The sequence below is a fragment of the Gossypium hirsutum genome, chromosome D09, assembly GCF_007990345.1.
Source record: "Gossypium hirsutum isolate 1008001.06 chromosome D09, Gossypium_hirsutum_v2.1, whole genome shotgun sequence".
Lineage (NCBI taxonomy): Eukaryota > Viridiplantae > Streptophyta > Magnoliopsida > Malvales > Malvaceae > Gossypium > Gossypium hirsutum.
Genome location: NC_053445.1, coordinates 3528030 through 3549388, shown reverse-complemented (window position 1 = coordinate 3549388; position 21359 = coordinate 3528030). Strand labels below are relative to the sequence as shown.

Below are 21359 nucleotides of genomic sequence, written 5' to 3'. Positions count from 1 at the left end.
AATTATTGATTCTTAGGAAATTAGGATTTATTTCCTTTAAAATGATCATTCCTCTCTTTATAAATCTATAAACTAAAACAGTAGATGAATAACAGAATATTTTTTCCTCTGAGTTTTTTACAAAAGGGATAACTTCGGTTATCAAGTTATGAAAAAGGATCTGTCAACCATCGTATTATTATCTCATTTGAGCTTCGGTAAGAGCTTTCAATGTAAATTACATTGGTTTGATGAAAGGTAGATAATGTGTACCTTGTGAAAAATTAAGAGTATAAATGTACATATATAAGCTTTTGAGTTAGTTATTCTCATGTTGGATTAGGTTATACATGTTTTGTGATTATATATTATATTGGCAAGGTTAGACTGTATGTGTTACGAACTTACTAAGCATGAATTGCTTATTGGCAATGTTAGACTGTATGTGTTACGAACTTACTAAGCATGAAATGCTTACTTTGTGTTTATTTTTTTGTGTTTTGTAGTTATCGGAAGCTTGTTTGGGTTGAAAAGTAGTCAAAGATCTATCACACTATCTATCGGCTCTTTTGGTACTTACGGATGTTTAATTTTGGTTATAATGGCATGTATACGTATTTTGGCTAATGTTAGCCTATGTGATTTGGTTGTGGAAGTGACCATTTGGTTGGTTTGCATTTTTACTTTGTGTTGGTGAAATGGTATATTTTAATGTGTATATGGGTTGCCTTATATGTTTGAGGTAATAAGGTAGAATGATGGAAGATAAAATGGTGGTTTGAATATGCATTTTGTGTAAGCCTTGAATTGTTGTGAATTGGTACTTATATGAATGGCTTATATGATGTTTTAGTGCACAAGTTACATGTAAATTATATGACCATTTGGAGCTAGTTTTTGTAAGCCATATATGATACATTTTGGCATGTTTTAATGAGTAAACCAAGTGGCACATTATGGTATAATTTTGGTCAAGCCCTTGTTGAATAAATGATAAAATTGTGTTCATATTTGCACATGTTTATGAATTGTCATTTGAGGTGTTTAAGGGCATATTGGTTGTATGTGTGTATACCATTTGTATAAGGCTAGAAAACCCATGGTTTTGGTACATTATTATGGTTTGATTATATGCACAATGTTGATTGTAGGTGGATGCCAAATTGGGTGAGAAATATGGCTTTTAAAATGACCTATTTTCGTCCACACAGGTAGAGACACGGGCGTATATCTCGACCGTGTGTGACACACAGTTAGGTGACACGACCATGTGTCCCTTATAGCTTTCAAAAGGGTTGTAATTCAGGCTGTTACACGGCCTGGCACACGGGCGTGTGAGGTTACTTCGAATGGTATACAGCCTAGCCGACGGGCGTGTGACTTGGCCGTGTAACCAAGTTAGAGAGTTACACGGGCATGGACATGGGCTAGGACATGACCGTGTGACCAAGTCAGAGAGTTACACGGGCACGGACATGGGTTAGGACACGGCCGTGTGTCCTCATTTTGAATGCCTACACGGCCTAAGACACGGGCGTGTCTCTTGGCTGTGTGACCCCTGCAGTTTGAAATTTTTTATCTTTTTCTGAAAAATTCTATAAGTTTATGATTTAGTCCCAACTTGTTTCTAATGCGTATTTAGGGCCTTGGGGGCTTGTTTAAGGGACAATATGCATGATTTGAATTGATTTTAATATATTTATTGATATGATTTGTAAAGTTTGAAGTTTATGCCGTTTGATTTGGAATCTCTGATAATGCTCTGTAACCTTGTCCTAGCGATGGATACGGGCTAGAGGTGTTACATTTATTGGTATCAGAGTTACAGTTTAGTCAATTATAGGACTAAATCTGGCCCGTACAAGTCTAGCTATACATGCAATTATGTAACTTGTGATAGTGTGATATCTCCTAATTATTTTAAAATATGTTTTTATATAGCAATGACATCCAACCAAGTCGACTCCGATGAAGTTGAAAGTAACATGCAAGCCTCCATTCACAGAGCAGTGTCAAGAGGTTCGAGGCTCGTATTTGAGGACCGGGGATGAGAAGCTAAGGAAGCTTTCTTTCAAATGATGAGTGAGTGGTTTACCGAGTTTGTACGGGCAAACCTGGCGGCTCAACGACCTCCACCCCTACCTGTTCCCCAACCAGTCCCCATTATTCCTCAAGGTTTGGAACCTTTACGAGTTAATAAGCCACTTGTTGATAAAATTCACAAATATGGGGCTGAAGAATTTCGAGCTACAGTTGATGATGATCCTGAGAAAGCTGAGTTTTGGTTAGAGAATACTATCCGAGTTTTCGATGAGTTTATTGTACACTAGTTGAATGTGTTAAGTGTGCAGTATCTCTACTAAAAGATTCAACATATCAGTGGTGGAATACCTTGATTTTAGTTGTGCTGAGGGAGCATATCGACGGGGAATTCTTTCAAAGTGAGTTTAAAAAGAAATATATAAGTTAAAGATTCCTTAATCAGAAGCGTAAAGAATTTCTTGAGCTTAAGCAGTGTGCCGTATGATAGTGTCAGAGTATGAATGAGAATTTGTTCAATTGAGTAAATATGCCTGGGAGTGCATTCCGACCGAGACTGCAATGCATAAATAGTTTGAAGACGGATTAAACGAGGATATAAAGCTTTTAGTTAGGATCCTCGAGCTGAAAGAATTCATTTTTTTAGTTGACAGAGCACATAAAGCCGAGGAGCTTATCAAAAAGAAAAGAAATGCCGATTTTGAAGCTAGAGATTCAAGAAAAAGGTCGACTGGGAAGTCATATCAGTCACATTCGAAGAGATCAAAAGAATACCATAATCGTTCGATTGCTTCAGAGGGTTACCCTGATAGAGACCGAGCAAACCATTATGTAGGTTCTAAGACACAAGCTACGTCTGTGGCTAGTATAGGTAGTGTTAAGGATAATAAACCTGATTGTCAACGGTGTAGACGTCGAGATTTTGACTAGTGCAGAGCGAAAGACGGGGCGTGTTTCAAGTGTGGTTCGTTTAAGCATTTTATTTTTGATTTCCCAGAAATATCTAAGAAAGAAAAGGTTCAAAATGTGCGACCCAGTAACACTGCCACAAGAGGTAGACCACCTTGCAACCCTAGAAACATGAGTGGTAGTCTATGAGATCTGAAGCATGAGCACAAGCTATGGTTATGCTATTCGTGCACGAGAGGAAGCTTCTGCGCCAGATGTTATTATGAGTACTTTCTCTATTTTGACACTGATGTTATTGCTGTGATTGATCTGAGATCAACTCATTAATATGTGTGCACGAACTTAGTGTTTAGTAAGATTTTACCTATTGAGTCCACTGTATTCGTGATTAAAGTGTCAAACCCTTAGGTCAACATGTTTTAGTTGATAAAGTTTATCAGAACTATTCGTTGTTGACTCGGGGTTACAGTTTTTCGGCTGATTTGATGCTATTGCTATTTGACGAGTTTGATGTGATGTTGGGCATGGATTGGTCAACTCTAAATGAAGCTATTGTAAACTGTAGATGAAAGCTTATTGTATTGAAATGTCAGAATGATGAGACACTTTGTATTGAATCAGATTATGTGAGTGGGTTACTTATGATTATTTCAGCTATGTCAGCATAGAAATATGTGAGAAAAGGTTGCAATGCTTACCTTGTTTATGTATAGGATACTAAAGTGTTCGAATCGAAGCTTAAAACAGTGCCAGTGGTTTGCAAGTATCCTGATTTGTTTCCAGAAGAGTTACCTGGATTACCACTGATCAGAGAGGTTGAGTTTGCTATAGAACTTATACCGGGAACATCACTGATATCGATAGCACCTTACAGAATAGCTCCTATTGATTTGAAAAATTGAAAGCACAGTTGCAATAATTAACAAATAGGGGTTTTGCTCGACCCAACTTTTCACCTTGGGGTGCACCGATTCTGTTCGTTAAGAAAAAGGCTGGATCGATGAGATTGTGTATTGATTACTGTTAGCTGAACAAGGTTACAACCAAGAAAAAATATCATTGCCTCAAATTGATGATTTATTCAATCAATTGAAAGGTGCCACAATATTCTCGAAGATTGGTCTTCGTTCTGGCTATTATCAGCTTTGAGTGAAAGATCGTGTTCTATTATTCTCATTTTGGAGATTTAAGACATTGTTCCTAACTCACGGGATATAATTTTTTTCTCGATTGACGTGAAATACGCCCTTTTTAAAAAAAATTCAATTAAGCGATATTTTAACAAAGGATCGTATTTTAAATCTTTTCAAAGTTTTCAATTTTCACCATTAAGACATTAATTAATCAACTAGGTACCAATTTTGGGCGTTGCGAGGGTGTTAATCCTTCCTCGTGCGTAATCGAATCCCGAACTCCTTTCTCGAAGTTTCTAAACCAAAAAAATCATTGTTTTAATGAATTAAACCCCTTATTAAAATGATTAAGTTACGAGGAGACTCGATCACACCTCATAAAAAAATATATTGGTGGCAACTCCCATTTTCATTTTCAAAATAAAAATTCGACTCTTTTCAAAAAATGGTTTCGACAGCATGACGACTTCGTTGGGAAAAAAATAAGAGAGTCAAGCCACGAGTTGATTAATTCTTTTTTTTTGTCCAAAATTGATAATTTGGGTTAAATTTACGATACTGTCATTGCATTTCATTTTTTATGGTCTGCATCATTTTTATATGTTTGCTTTATTGGTTCGAGTCTTTTAATCTCTGCACATTGCATTATATGACCGCTCAATTATACCATTTTAAGCGAGAGTGAGAAACTATTTCTTCGTGAGGTCTTCACCTCCGTGTAGGATAGTGGATCGCTTTCGGGATACACCTGTACCTATGTCTTCGTGAGATTTTCATCTCCATGTTGCCATAGGGAAATGTATTCCCCTAAACTGAACTTCATCCATATGAGCTTATAATAAGTGAGGATCGAGGAATCTGCTGGTTCAGATACCCTTACTTTAGAACCGAACCTCATATAGTGAGCCCTAAGAGCCTACCCTAGGTAGAACCGCACCGAACCCCTAGTAGTCATCCAAATAGGTGCTCTTTTTTATTTATGTTTTCGTACTAACGTGTTTTCTTTTGTTTTGGTTATGATTGCGTTGCATTTTCATCATAGAAAAGAGGTTTTGATTCACATTCAATTGCTAAATAGAGAGCTTGACATGGAAAATAGATTTCTTGATAAAATGGAAGATAACGCGGTCGTGCGAATATGGTCCAAGAAAACATAATGGGGAAGGGTGATAGTCTGAGGAATGAGTACACGACTTTTCTTCGTTGCCCGAAGATTCAAGCTAACAAAGATTATTTGAGAGCTACCAACGTTCCAACTTTCTTAAAAAAGCTAATGAGCATTACGAGGATGAGTGAACAATGTGTCACAGCTTGGAAGAAGCAAAAAGGAGATAGAGGGGGCACCCATTTGAAGAGTTTGCGAGATTCGATCTTAACATACGGATATGAGGAAAAAGATTGATGTCTTCACTTTGAGTATTAGGGCAAAGCCGTGTATGTCGACATCCGTTTTATGTAAAGAGATTTGTTTTCTAGTAAAGTTGTTCTAGTAGAATTGAATCAAAATCAACGCCTCTTTTTGCATTCATTCCATTCATCTGCATTACATTTCATTACATGCATTAAATTTCACAAAAGGACCTTAATTAATCGAAATTGTTACAGTTACCCTAGAAGCTAATGAAAATCCACCAACTAAATATTGCTATAGTACCTGCTGCAAAACCAAAGAAATGGATCAAAGATTAGAACAAATACAGAAGGACATGCAAGACCAGATGCAAGCGCAGCTGCAAGAGCAATTAGCCAAGGTTCAACAAGACATGAGGGATTAGATGCTAGAATCCCAAAGAAATATAATAAGCCAAATAATGCAGTTACTGTCTAGAGGGCTTGGAAAAGGGAAATACCCAATGGTCAACTCTGGGGATGATAATGAAGACCCTGCTTATCCCCTAGGTTTTACCTCGATAAGTGTCCAGGCCCAACTAGACGTGCATTCGTAAGGGGCGCCCATTACTATCAGACCCCCAACAATATTAGACCAGTACATTGGCGCCAATTAACTACCTGACAGGCTCAGGTTCCAAACTGGGGGACAATCAACCAATCCTGTAGTTCCTGATCTAGACAAAATGGCAGAAATAGAAAAAGAAAAGGTGGAGCTGCCAAAATAACTCGAAGATCGGTACAGGTGGTTGAAGGAAAAACTCAGAGCAATGGAAAATGTTGATTACCATAGCGGGGTTGAATCCAAGGATCTGAGTTTGGTCCTAGATCTAGTACTCCCGTCGAAATTCAATACTCCAGAAATTGAAAAGTATAATGGGACTAGTTGTCCTGAAGCTCACATCACGATGTTATGCCGAAGAATGACAAGATACATTAATAGCGATCAATTGTTAATTCATTGCTTCCAAGATAGTCTGATTGGGTCGGCTGCCAAATGGTATAACCAGCTGAGCCGCACCAAAATCCACTCATGGAAGGACTTGGCATAGGCTTTCATGAAGCAATATAGCCATGTAATAGACATGACACCTGACAAATTTACACTACAGAATATGGAAAAGAAGCAAAGTGAGAGCTTTAGGAAATATGCCCAAAGATGGAGAGAGGTAGTGACACAAATCCAGCCACCTCTTCTGGATAAAGTAACCATGATGTTTTTCATTAATACTCTAAAAGCCCCATTCATTAACCATATGTTGGGAAGTGCTATAAAGAGCTTCTCAGATATAGTAATGCGTGGCGAGATGATTGAAAATGCAATAAGAAGTGGGAAGATAGATGCGGGGGAAAGCGTCAAAAGATCAACCCCAAAGAACAAGAAAAAATGAAGTGAATAACCTGAGCATGTATAATAAAGGGTATTCCAAATCGGTCACTATAAGCCAGCCAAGAGCCGTAACCACTAGCTATTAAGGCTCTTCAAGTTAAGAATCCAACTCAAAGCCAAACACAGAAAGACTCCAATTCACACCCTTCCCAATGACATATAGAGAGTTGTATCAGAATTTGTTTAATGCACATGTGCTATCTCCATTCTATTCAGAACCCGTGCAACCTCTATTCCCGAAATGGTATGATGCGAACGCCCAATGCGAATGCCACGCGAGAATAACAGGACACTCAATTGAAAACTGTGCTACATTTAAAAAGTTAGTTGAAAGGTTCATCAAGATGGGCATCGTGAAGTTTGACGATCCATCAAGACCTAATGTGGTAGGAAATCCGTTACCCAGTCATCCAAACCCAGGGGTAAACGTGATAATTGAGAATGGAGGAAAGAGAATCAAAACCAATGTTGCAAAACTAAAAACCCCACTAAAATGAGTTTTGAAACAAATGATAGACATGGGGTTAATCATTCAGAATTCGGAGGAGATACCAAAAGGGATGATGAGCTACTGTGAGTTCCACACTGAAGAAGGTCATGAAATCCAGGAGCGCGCTAAATTCAAAGCTTTGGTGAAGAGCCTAATGGATAATAAAAAGTTGGAATTCCTTGAAGAAGTCAAAGGCCCGGAAGGAATGTTGGGGAATTTATCAGGCATTTGCCCTTACACACCTGGGAGTGTTTTGAACAATGGGACTGTGGAAGAGATCCCTAGATTTTTTAGACCAAATTCGAAGTAATGTCCAAAAGACGCTTATTACTCTAAGCTTAGGAGCAATAAGAATTTTTTGTGAGATAGGCTTATGTCCAACATCTTTATTTCAATAAAATGCATCTTTGTTTCTCACTTCGAGCAAATATTCTTTTATTGTTTCCATTTCATTCATAATCATACTATACAGATAACTATTCTTAGATTCTTTGGTTCTTTGGATCTTCCTTCGTCCCTATAATAGGTCTCTAGATATCAATAATACGAGCGACACTGCTATTGACTCAGAACCTCCTTTTGAGCAAGATATGTGTTCAAAGGAACCTCAGGACTTTGAAGATGACCGAGACTATAGCCTATCTCCTGATTTGTTAAGGATGGTAGAACAAGATGAGAAACAAATCCTACCTTACAAAGAATCAATGGAATCTATGGCCTTTCTCTATGTGGGGCATGGATGTCACTGGGCCGATCTCGCCAAAAGCTTCTGGCAGTCATCGATTCATCTTTGTGGTCATCGATTACTTCATTAAGTGGGTGGAAGCTGCTTCATATGCCAATATCACAAAGTCGACAGTTAGCAAATTCTTGAAAAAAAGAAATCATATGTCTGTATGGAATGTCAAAAAGGATCATATCTGAGAATGCACTAAATTTAAACAACAGCACAATATCAGAAGTTTGCAGTCTGTTCAAGATTAACACCATATCGCCCTAAAATGAACGGTACGGTGGAGAAAGAAAACCTCTACCGTGGCAACATTTTTCTCTTTGGCTTATCGTGATTTTGCCTATTGAAGTCGAGATTCTTTCTCTCTGTGTTTTTTTGGATCCAATCCCGATTGAAGAGAAAGGTTCAAAGTTATCTGTCATGGTCAAATATACCAAAAAAATGATGCAAGCTCACCAAAAAAGGTTCACCCTAGAGAATTCCATGAGTGGGACTTGGTATCGAAGAAGAACCTTCCCATATAAAAGGACTTCAAAAGAAAGTGGATGTCAAACTGGGAAGGACCTTATGTGGAATGTATTATCTGGAAAAGCATTGATTTTGACCGGGAGAGATAACAAGGACTTGCCTAATCCTATGAGTTCAGATTCAATCAAAAAATATTTCATAAAAAGAAAAAGAATAAAATGAAAATGAGAGGCTAAGGTGAAAACCCGCAAATGGCGCCTTGAGACCAAAGAGGTTTTGAGTTGAAAACCCATAAATAGGCAATTCAAATTTTTGATCAAAGGTGGGGCATGTGGTAGTCTTGTCCTTTCTAAATTAACGAGAATGAGGGATACTACATCTTGGGGCATCAACAAAGTCTTCTTGGACTTCTAAACACGTATCAAATTCAAAGGGTCCTCGAAAAGTTTTGTGCAGAGAAGCTCATGCTATGATATCTGGGGCACCTATTTTCATCTTATTCATTTTGTATCTTAGCAAAATTTGTTATCTTGATTAATTTATTCATTTCGAGCTTTGATCTCAATAAAATTTCATCTTGTCCATTGTGATAATCTTTTTCAAGCATTTTTTATTGAAATAGCGATTAATGGACTGATAACATTCAAGCAAAAGGAGTTTTGCATAGTACTCCAAAAGCTTCTAAATAGTGCAAGGACCTGAAGCAAGATTGTTATTTAGAACTAACCAAACTTAAGGGTTGGAAACATTTGAGAAAGAATAGCCTAAATTATGGCTATTTCTTCGGGTTTTCTGTCAAAGATACCAGCTGATCAAGAAGGCATGGTAATGCGTCAGTGATAGAACCTTGATGAACAATGAGCAATGTCAACCCAAACATTAAAAAGGGATCATTCTAAAAAAATGACATTCTGTATTGATACAAATATCATTCATACAGATCTAGTTAGGAGTATTTGATTCATTCTGATCATGACATCCTAATAACTTGGCATAAATAATCTCATGAAATGGATTCTATAGGTCATGTTACCCAGAGAATGGTGTAACAGGTCAATAAAGCCACTAATCCTATACCCCTGAAGTTGTAGTGGGATGGATTGAAAATCATAGCAAACCTTATCTCCCTAAAGTTGCAGTGGAGCAGGTTGAAGTTACTAGTCTTATCTCCCTGATGTTGTAGTTGAGCAGACTGAAGATAGCGCATCTTATTTCCCTGAAGTTGTAGCGGAATAGATTGAAGCTACAAGTTGCAAACCTTATCTCCCTGAAGTTACAGTGGAGCAGGTTGAAGTTACCAATTCTTATCTCCTTAAAATTGCAGCGGAGTAGATCGAAGCTACAAATCTCTTCTCCCTAAAATTACATTAGAGCAGATCAAAACCACAATCCTTATCTCCCTGAAGTTGCAGTAGAGCAGGTTGAAATTACCAATTCTTATCTCCTTAAAGTTGCAGAAGAGTAGATCGAAGCTACAAATCTCCTCCTTGAAATTACATTGGAGCAGATCGAAGCCACAATCCTTATCTCCCTAAAGTTGCAGTGGAGCAGGATAAAAAATACAAAAGTCTTATCTCCCTAAAGTTACAGTGGAGAAGGTTGAAGTTACCAATTCTTATCTTATTGAAGTTGAAGCGGAGTAGATCGAAGCTACAAGTCTCTTCTCCTTGAAGTTACATTGGAGCAGATCGAAACACCAATTCTTATACCCCTGAAGATGCGGTGAAATGGAATGAAGCTACTTGAAAGAAAGAAGCACCAAAAAGTCAAGATTCGGCAGGACCAGACAAAATTGGCCTTTTAAAGTCTTTGCTCCATTCTCGTTACATGACAATGAGCAAAGAGGGGCAGCTGTAATATGCCAATTTTGGCCTAAGCCCAAATCACAATTACAAAACTAAACCCAAACCAAATAAATAAAATTAAAAAGTCAAAAGTTAAACAGTCCATTTACAAATTAAAAACCAAAACCCTAGCCAAATTAACTCAACATCTAAACAAAACAAAAAAAAAACCCTAGCCCCTTAAGCCTTCAGCCACTGCTCCTCCCACGTCAGCTCCTCCAACCCTCGTACCTGCAAAACAAACACGCAACAACACAGAGGCTGCAAGAATAGAAACAAACAAAAACATTAACAGTTGTATTTTTTTCTTCTTCAACTATAAAAGCCACTACAAGTTGTAATATTTTTTTACACAGCAATCAAAACAGAAGAAAAAGAAAAATTTTAAAGGTAGTTTTGTGATTCTGTTATTTTCATTTTTTTCGTTTGTTTTATTTTATTCTTTTTTTCTAAAAAGGGTAAAGAAAAAATAAAGAAGAAAAGTCGAATCTTACCGCTTCTTTTTGCGTTTGCGCCGCTGCGAAAGGCCGAGGTTTGTCATTTCCGATGAAAAATGGCATTTTTAGGCTCGAGGAGTCAAAAAGCCAAAAAAATTGCCTTCTTTTGATTTTTCGGCCAATGTGGACGGCGGCACTGTCGTCGGCAACCGACGACCACCACGATGGCCGTGATCGAAACTTGGCCAAAGGACAAGGGGGGAGAGAGTTTTAAGAGGCTTTTTGAAGTTTTTTTAAAATGATGGGCTAAATGAATTTTTTGGGCAAATATTTGACTTTTATAGGGTGTCAAAACGGCGTCGTTTTGGTGAGATTCAGAAAGCCCCAAAACGACGTCGTTTGGTGGCTAACCCGCGCGCGACCCGACCCGCTTAAGAGGATCCGCGTGTTTTTTATTAATGGGCTATTTGTACTTTTAGCCCTTCCGCTTTTTTTATGGTTTGCGATCAAGTTTCTTTCATTTTTTAATTGCGCCCTATAATTTATTTCGATTTACAAATTGGTCCACTCTGAAATTGCGCGTTTTAGAAGGTAGGGATTATTGTCCATTTGGTCCCTCCTTGTTATTCGCGCGTTCAACTTGGTTCTTTTCCTTTTATTATTTTCTGATTTGCCCCAAATTTCTATTTTAAAATTCTATCTAGTCCCTTTTTCTTATTTTTGCTATTTTATTATTAAAATTAATTAATTTAATATTATTATTACTATTACTATTTTCCTTTTTATTTATTTGTTATTATTACCATATTATTAAATAAATTAGTTTTTCATTATTATTTCTATTATATTATTATTTATTTATTTACCTAAATATTTTAAATACATTTATTTTATTATATCATGTCATTTATTTATATCATTTTATATAATTTAAAACTTTAGATTTTTATTATTATATTATTTTTAATATCATCATCATTATTATTAATATTATTATTCTTAAATTGTTTTATACATTATTTATTTATTTAATATTAGGTCTTTAGCTTCAAATTTTTAGTTTATTATCCTTATTATTTGTCTATTTATTTTTGGCTCGTTTATTTTATTTTATTTTCGTTCTTTATATTATCTTTCACATTAAAGCATTTATTGTTATTCTGCTATGCATATCAACACCGTACTTTATTTCTACCAATTCGTGTTACATTAATCATTACCCAATACATAAATTTTTTAAGTAAGCGATATGTCGTATTTTGAGATTCGAAAAGTCGTTGCCTAACTTACGAGGTTTCGATTTTCTCGATAAATCCGAATGCACGAACCTTTTTAAACATAAGTTTTTAACTAATCTCGGGAATTAAAAAAAGATCGTGTTCTAACTTACGGAATATGATTTCTTTTCTAAAACCGAGAAAATCAAATATCTTTTAAGATAAATAAAACTTTTGGTGTTTATTCTCATTTCAAGGATTTAAGACATTGTGTCCTAACTCACGGGATATAATTTTTTTTCTTGATTGACGTGAAATACGCCCTCTTCTAAAAAAATTTCAATTAAAAAGTTTTTAATTTTCGACATTAAGATATTAATTAATCAATTGGGTACCAATTTTGGGCGTTGCGAGGGTGCTAATCCTTTCTCGTGCGTAATCGACTCCTGAACTCATTTCTCGAAGTTTCTAGACCAAAAATATCGTTGTTTTAATAAATTAAACCCCTTATTCAAATGATTAAATTATGAGGTGACCCGATCACATCTCATAAAAAAAGAGATTGGTGGCGACTCCCATTTTCGTTTTCAAAATAAAAAGTCGACCATTTTAAAAAGAAAATTAGTTTCGACACATCTTCTTATAAAAAGTTGGGTGACCAATAAGATAGTTTACCCTAATAGTAATTCGTGTCATGTAATAAATATTTATTACATGAGGCGAATATATAGTTAAAATAATTACAAAATTTCTTACTATACCTACACCAATTTTTTAATAAATTGATTAATCAGTTATTTTTTAATTTTGAAGGATTACAAGAATAGTATAACAATTAATTTCCTTTTTTCTGAAAAACATTACACTTAATTTAAATAATATAAATATAAAATATTGTACACAGTTAATATACAGCAATCTGTAAATTTCATTTCTACTAATTCGAGCAAAATGCATGAATAAAATAGAAACTTCTACAAGCTGCTTAACGAAATCCCATAGGACTTCATCATCAACACCCTGGAATCTACATTCTTTTCCCAAATTTCCTCTATAAAAAATCTTCTTTTCCCTTTCAATTATTATTCAATTCTTAAAGTTTTCTTTTCAATTTTCCTGAACTTGTTTTAATTTCCTTTGATTTTCATACGGTAACATGGCGGATACTCATACCCAAACCCGACAGCCTCGCCAACTTGTTTACGTAGTTTTCCAGATTGGCAATGGTGAAGCTGTCGGTGATAATAAACTTGGGCCAGCGCCGGCTTCCAAGGCTTCTATAGAAGCAATGCCAAGGATAAAAGTGGAAGAGACTGGTAAAGATTGTTGTATTTGTTTGGAAGAATTTGAAGTTGATGAAGAAGGAAGGGAGATGCCATGCAAGCATGTGTTTCATTCGAGTTGTATTGAGAAGTGGTTGGAGATCCATGGGACTTGCCCGATTTGTCGGTTTTTGATGCCGGCTGAGACGGCTGAAAACGAAGGCGATGACGGTGACAGTGGTCGCCAAAGATTGGAAGGTGGGGAAATTAATGGTTTGGAATATTTACATTCGGCTTTAGCATTTGCGAGCTTGGCTAATATGATAGGTATGGCGGGTTTGGGTTGGGGTTCCAATCAACCTGGTTCGGGTTGAGTTGACGATGGTATTGCCACTTCTTCTAATCATAACACGGGTAACAATTCTTTTTTTATTTTTAATTTTATTTTTATCCTTCAACGAAGGAACTAATTTGTAAAGAAATAAAAAGAAGCAAATTATTCTTTCTAATATAGGCTTGTTTACTTTTTAATTTATTTATAGATACTTTTTTTTTTATTTTAATTAAACCTCGTTTAAATGTTCAATTTGGTTTTTTAGATTTTTTTTTAAAGATAGCCAAATTGATATTTGAGAGATAATACATGTGTTTGAAAAGTTTGATGTGAAAAAAAATATATGGTTTGTTAAATTAAAATGTTTGGCTTTATTTAAAAAAAATTAAATAATTCATTCTAATATTTTAGTGTTCTAATGTTTTAATATTTTTTTAAAGAATTTATTCTGATGTTTTAAACAACTTGTGTTAAAAATAAAAATGAGGAGAAACATAAAATATTAGAATAGGAAAGAGACTTTATCTCAATATTTTTAAAGATTTACTTCAATAGTTTTAGACTGTATATTTTGAACAACTAAATATCACAGTAATATTATTTAACATTTATTTAAATTACTTTGTAATTTTTTATACATTATTTAAATCGTATTAAAAATATTTAAATATCGCAGTAAAATAATTAAAGTTAAAACATATTATGCATTTTAATTAATGCACGTGATTAATAGATTATTTTAATAATATTTAAAATGATATCTTATTTCGATTCTGGTAGAAAAAGTAATTATTTAAAAATTATTTAACTCATTTTATAATAAATATTAATTATATGAGAGTTAATATATTATCATTTTAATATATTTTACTGTGATATTTAACTATATTTAATTATAGGAAAGTTAATATATTATTTAAAATCATTTTATAAATAATTAAAAATATTAGATATTCAACATCAAGTTTTGCTTTAAAATTGAAAAAGATCAAAGTACAATTACTTTTTTTAATTTTCAATTACTATAACCAATTACTTCTTTTATCAATATTTTAGTTCTCAATTATTATTTTTTTAATTTCAAATTTATAGTTTCTTTAAATATATTATATTTAAAAGTAAAAATATGAACTGGTTGAATATTTTAAAATACGAATTGTTAAAATTTATTTAATTTTAATTAAATTATTTAAATTTTATTTGATAGATAAAAATATATACAACTTATGCACCACTTATGACAAATATAGGTTGTATCCTGTTATATATATATATATATATGATATGATATGATATGATATGAAGCAATGGGTATTCCTTACCTTTTTTTTTTTTTTTGCTTTAGATTCTATCATAATAGTTAAATTTCAGTTTTGATCTTTGTAATACGCTTAAATTTGCGATTTAATCTTTATACTTTAAATTTTTTAAATAATTCGGTATTCAACTTTTTTTAATGTCAAAAATTAGCCTAAATATTTTATTTGATTAAAATGTTCGTATAATTTTTAAGAAATGTTAATACTATTAAAATTCTTTATTAAATTCAAGCTAATTATATTGACATTTTCCTTTTTTTTTTATATGACTACCAAGTGGGTTTTTTTTTTAATTTCAAAATGTCACACTAACAAAAATTAGTGAAGTCAGCCCATTGAGATTAGAGATATAATCACTAATCATGGACATCTTCGGTCTTTACTAACAGTTTGACTACAAGATCGCCACTTTGCTAGTGTTCAAACATCATCATCTCAACATCTTCATTATAATTAAGACCCACTGCATAATATTTAGCACATTTTCTACCTGAACTCACAAGTTTATACTTTAGACTAGATATACATTAGTACCTACAGCTTAGTGCCACGGGCCGCGGATAAAAGCCTGTGACAAATGCGCACAGAACGTCCCATAGAGGTCAGCAGATGAAATGAGACTTATTTGACCTGTTTGAACTAGCCTAACTCGTGAAACCCATCGAGAAGCCCATCTTCTTGAAGCCTTAGTGGCCCAGTGAAACACTCCAATAAAACTAGAGTTATCATGGTAAATAGTGTAAATCCTAAAGGGATAAAATGTATAGAGTTTAAATCCATTAGGACTATCAATTGTAGGTAGGCTCTAATCTTGATCGTCGATGTAACTCAATCTGTATCATTAGTTTTGGGGGAGCTCAACTATAAATAGAGGTCTCCCTATTCATTTGGAAACATCCCTTTGATAGTTAAAGGATATATTTGAGAGCTTTACTCAAACACCTTGTGTGTATTGCTTTCCTGTGGCTTTTCAATTTCCTTATTGCTCTTTAGCTTGGAGTTGCTTTCACTATATTTTTCTGTGTCTTGGAGAATTTGATGCGGAACCCCAGATCTAGACACAAGAGAAACACAAATTAGAAATAAAAACGAGAATAAATAAAATTAGTTAAATAATAATAATAAAAGGATAGATTTGCCCTATGGAACCCTTGGTTAACTTGCAACCAAAAACGCCAATGATTGAGTGGCTCCCTACGAAACCCCTAGAAGAAGAACCTCTAGAAACACCGATGAACGAAAAAGAAATTTGAATATTTGTAACTCCGAAATACCCTCGAAAGTAACAAACTCCAAACTAAATAGCAAGAGAAGAATCACTCTACTCTAAAAAATTTGCCTCACACAAATTTGGAAGAAAATAAATACTCTCTTTTTTTATATCCCTTCAATGTGTAGAAAACAAGCCTATTTATAGGCAAATTACAAGAGTAATTGAATCCTAATAAAAACTCTTTAAAGAGTAATTGAATCCTAATAAAACTATTTAAAATTATCTAAGAAAATAAATAAATAATAACCTAACCAATAAAATTACTTAACTCATAAATGATGTGTACCAACCAATGAGAATTAAGTAAATAATAATAATAAGATACATAAAAAATTAATCCACCAATTTATGGGCTTTCACTATTCCAAGATTGGTCCAGTGAATTGCATTCCCGTATTTGTCAATGTCACGAACATGATGAATTAAATTTGTAGCAACAAAGTCTTGGACAAAAGCATTCATCTTTGATTTTAATTGTCGTGCCTTGCTTCGAGTGATTGGACCACTAGGAAAAAAAACCCCTTGAGTGTCACCTCCTTGGCTCGTATCATTCTCCCCCTCTTCAAGAAGATTCGTCCTCGAATCTAAACCTACATCAAATTCAAAAGGAGAAAGATCAGAAACATTGAAAGTAGCACTAACACTATACTCACCAGGAAGATCAATGCGATAAGCATTGTCATTTATTTTCTCGAGTACTTAGAATGGTCCATCTCCTCGTGCATCAAGTTTATTCTTTCTCTTAGAAGGAAATCGTTCTTTCCTCATATGCACCCATACCCAATCTCCAGGTTCAAACAAGACTTGCTTTCGCCCTTTATTAGCTTGATGTGCATTGGACTCATTCTTTTTCTCAATGGCTTTACGGGCCTTCTCATGGATCTCTTTCACTAAATCAACTTTCCTTTCACCATCTAAATTAGCAATGTCATTCAAAGGTAAAGGAAGCAAATCTAAAACAGTAAGTGGATTAAAGCCATATACAATCTCAAAAGGAGTAAAACCTGTGGAAGAATGAACAGAACGATTATAAGCAAACTCAACATAGGGTATCCATTCTTCCCAAGATTTAACATTCTTACCTATTATGGCTCTAAGCAAATATCCCAAAACTCGATTTATCACCTCGGTTTGACCATCAGTTTGAGGGTGGCATGTAGTAGAGTAAAGTAGTTTAGTACCTAACTTACCCCATAACACCTTCCAAAAGTGACTAAGAAATTTTGCATCTCTATCGGAAATGATAGTCCTTGGGATTCCATGTAATCTCACAACTTCACAGAAAAATAGATCGGCAACATGGGTTGCATCATCAGTCTTATGGCATGGAATGAAATGAGCCATTTTAGAAAATCGATCCACAACCACAAAGATGCTATCTCGTCCACGCTTTGTCCTTGGTAAACCTATTACAAAATCCATTGAAATGTCAGTCTAAGGTGAACTAGGAATAGAAAGAGGAGTATATAGACCATGAGGCATCACAGTGGATTTAGCTTGTTTACAAGTAATGCAAGTAGAGCAAATTTTCTCAACAAGTTTTTGCATGTTAGGCCAATAAAAATGCTCATGTAAAACATCATAAGTCTTAGTGACTCCAAAATGACTCATAAGACCACCACTATGAGCCTCTCGAACCAATAATTCTCGCATTGAACACTTTGGTAAGCGTAGTCTATTATTTCGAAAAAGATAGCCATCATGCTTATAAAATTTGTGAAATGCACCATGTTCACATGCGTCATAAATGCTTGCAAAATTAGAATCAGTGGCATATAAATCTTTGAAATACTCAAAACCTAATAACTTAGTATGCAAAGTACTAAGTAAAGTGTACCTCCTTGATAGAGCATCAGCCACAATATTATCTTTACCTTCCTTATACCTTATAACATAAGGAAAAGATTCAATGAATTCAACCCACCTCGCATGTCGCTTGTTCAACTTACCTTGTCCCTTTAAGTGCTTAAGTGATTCATGGTCTGTGTGAATCACAAACTCCTTTGGTAAAAGGTAATGTTGCCAAACTTCTAATGCCCTTACCAATGCATACAACTCTTTATCATAGGTCGAATAGTTCAAATGTGCTCCACCAAGTTTCTCACTAAAGTAGGCTAGTGGTTTATTATCTTGCATGAGGATGGCACCTATACCTACACCAGAAGCATCACATTCAATCTCAAAGGTCTTTTCAAAATTAGGTAAAACAAGAATAGGAGCAGTACACAATTTATCTTTAAGTTCATTAAATGTTAATTCTTGCTTATCTGTCCAATGAAAAGATACATCCTTTTTAATAAGTGCAGTCAAAGGCGAAGCAATTGTGGAAAAGTTACGAACAAACCTGCGGTAGAAACCGACTAACCCAAGGAAAGACCTTACCTCAGAAACAGTTTTAGGGATAGGCCATTTTTTAATTGCCTTTACCTTCTTCTCATCCATATGGATTCTTGTAGAACTTATCACAAAACCCAAAAAAACAAACTTATCCATACAAAAGGTGCATTTTTCAAGATTAGCAAAGAGTCGTTCATGCCTTAACACATCCAGTACTAATTTAACATGCCCAACATGATCATTCAAAGTTTTGCCATAAATCAGTATGTCATCAAAAAACACAACGACAATTTTTCCTAAAAAAGGTCTAAGTATGTGGTTCATTAATCTCATGAATGTGCTAGGAGCATTAGTTAAGCCAAATGGCATGACTAACCACTCATACAGGCCATACTTAGTCTTAAAAGCAGTTTTCCATTCATCACCTTGTTTCATTCTTATTTGATGGTAACCACTTTTTAAGTCAATTTTAGAGAAAATGCATGCGCCATTAAGCTCATCCAACATATCATCTAATCGAGGAATTGGATATCGATACTTTACCGTAATCTTGTTGACAGCACGACAATCAACACACATTCTCCAAGAACCATCTTTTTTTGGGACGAGAAGTACAGGAACCGCACAAGGACTTAGACTCTCACGAATCAACCCTTTCTCTAAGAGATCTTCAAGTTGCCTTTGCAACTCCTTAGTTTCTTCGGGATTGCTTCGATAGACTGGTCTATTCGGAATACTCGACCCAGGCACAAAGTCAATTTGATGTTCAATCCCTCGTAAAGGAGGTAATCCCTTAGGCATTTCAGAAGGAAATACATCCTCAAAATCCTACAAAAGATCAACAAAACAACTAGGCAAATGTGTATTAGGGTTAGTCAAAACAAAGTTTTCCCTAAACCTAATAATTACAAATGTTTGTTTTGTACAAAGAGCATATTTGATATCTCGAAACCTAGCGAATAAACTCACTCTCTCATCTCGTGACTTGTGTGTGCAATCACTTACCAATGTTGGGCCTTTAAGTTGGCTTTTAACACTAAGGGCCTCTTTACTCTCAGCCTTTTTTAATGATTTTACCTCACTTCCTTTACCCATCTCACTAGCAAGTTTGAGTTGATCATTGTAGACTTCTTGAGGAGGAAGTGGAGCCAAAGTAAACTTCTTTCCGAGGAACACAAAGGTATATTGGTTAAGGAAACCATCATGATTCACTCGTCGATCAAACTGCCATGGCCGTCCAAGTAATATGTGCCCAGCTTGCATTGGAACAACATCACACAAAACTTTATCAGAGTATCTACCAATGGAAAATGAAACTAAGCATTGTTTAGATACTTTTACCTCCCCACTATCATTCAGCCATTGCAAGCGGTATGGCCTTGGATGCTTCACACAAGGTAGGCCAAGTTTATCAACAAGGGAAGAACTCACCACATTAGTGCAACTTCCACTATCGATGATCAATGAACTAGGTTGTCCACCAATCAAACATCTCGTGTGGAAAATGTTATCTCTTTGTTCGCGTCATTCCTCTTTAAACTGGACATTTAAAGCCCTTTGAGCAACAAGTGCTTTCTCACCATACTCCAAGTATTCTTCATACTCATCATGAGTATGAACATCATCAGCATCTTCCAAAGGAGGCATCTCATCTTCGTTATCAGACTCAAAATCAACCTCGCCATCTTCTCGAATCACCAATGACTTTTTATTAGGGCATTCTCGAGCATAGTGACCCCTTCCTTGGCATTTGAAGCAAGTAATATCTTTTGGCTGCTTAATGGCACTAGGAGAAGTAGAAGAATAAGATGGAGCTCGATTAGTAGAAGTAGAACCTTTAAATGAATTAGGCATACCTCTATCTTTGGAGTAAGTTCTAGGCTCATTTGGCTTGAACCGTGCATCTCTCTCATTCCATAATCTATCATCTTGTTTTTGCCAATTTCCTTTCCAAGCAGGATTAGAAACTGAACTAGCGCCCCTCGTTGTCCCTTTCTTTCGTAATTGCTTTTCAATGGCGAGTGCGGTTTGAAGCATCTCTTCAACATCCATGTAGTGTTGTAACTCAACTCGATTTGTAATCTCAGGCTTTAGGCCGGCAAGGAATCTAGCCATAGTCACCTCAGCCTCTTCAACAAGATTAGCTCTAATCTGAATAGTCTCCATCTCTTTGTAGTAGTCATCCACAGATCTATCTCCTTGAACAAGATGTTGGAGTCTTTGATGGAGTTCTCGATAATAGTATGGTGGAACAAACCATTTTCGCAAGATGCGCTTCATTTCAACCCAAGTAGTAACATGTTACTCTCTATAAAGAATCCTACTTTTACATAATTGATTCCACCATGTTAGTGCATAATCAATGAACTCAGCGACAGCGTATGTTACCTTTTTCTCATCAGAGTAGTTGTAACAAGCAAAGACTGCTTCCATCTTTTCCTCCCAATCAAGGTAAGCATCAGGATCATTCTTCCCTGAGAAAGAAGGAAATTTTGGTTTGGGGTGTCATTGTTTCATTCCAACCTTTCTCTAGGTACATACTCGGACTCAAAGTCATCATCAAAACATGGTCCTCCCTTCGTTTAAAAGTTCGATCACGCAAATTTGATCGGCTTATAAAGGCTTCGTTTAACTTCTTGTAATTATCGGCAATGTATCTCTCTTGAGTTGTAAGTTTTGCATCAAGATACTCCCTTTGCTCTTGTAACATCTGGGTCATGCGATGTTCGAATTGAGTTTGCAACTTTTTCATCTCTTTTGTAACAACTCGACCAAAGGATCGTTCTCTCTTTTTTGCTCATCCTC

At 35.3% G+C, this 21359-nt stretch overlaps 1 protein-coding gene across 1 annotated transcript; it reads left to right on the top strand.

The window, feature by feature from the left end:
* Positions 1–13185: 13185 nt before the first annotated feature.
* On the top strand, positions 13186–13665 carry LOC107892427 (E3 ubiquitin-protein ligase MPSR1). Its single transcript, XM_016817511.2, has one exon. It carries the CDS (start codon positions 13186–13188, stop codon positions 13663–13665), a length of 480 nt encoding a protein of 159 aa, XP_016673000.2.
* Positions 13666–21359: the final 7694 nt, after the last annotated feature.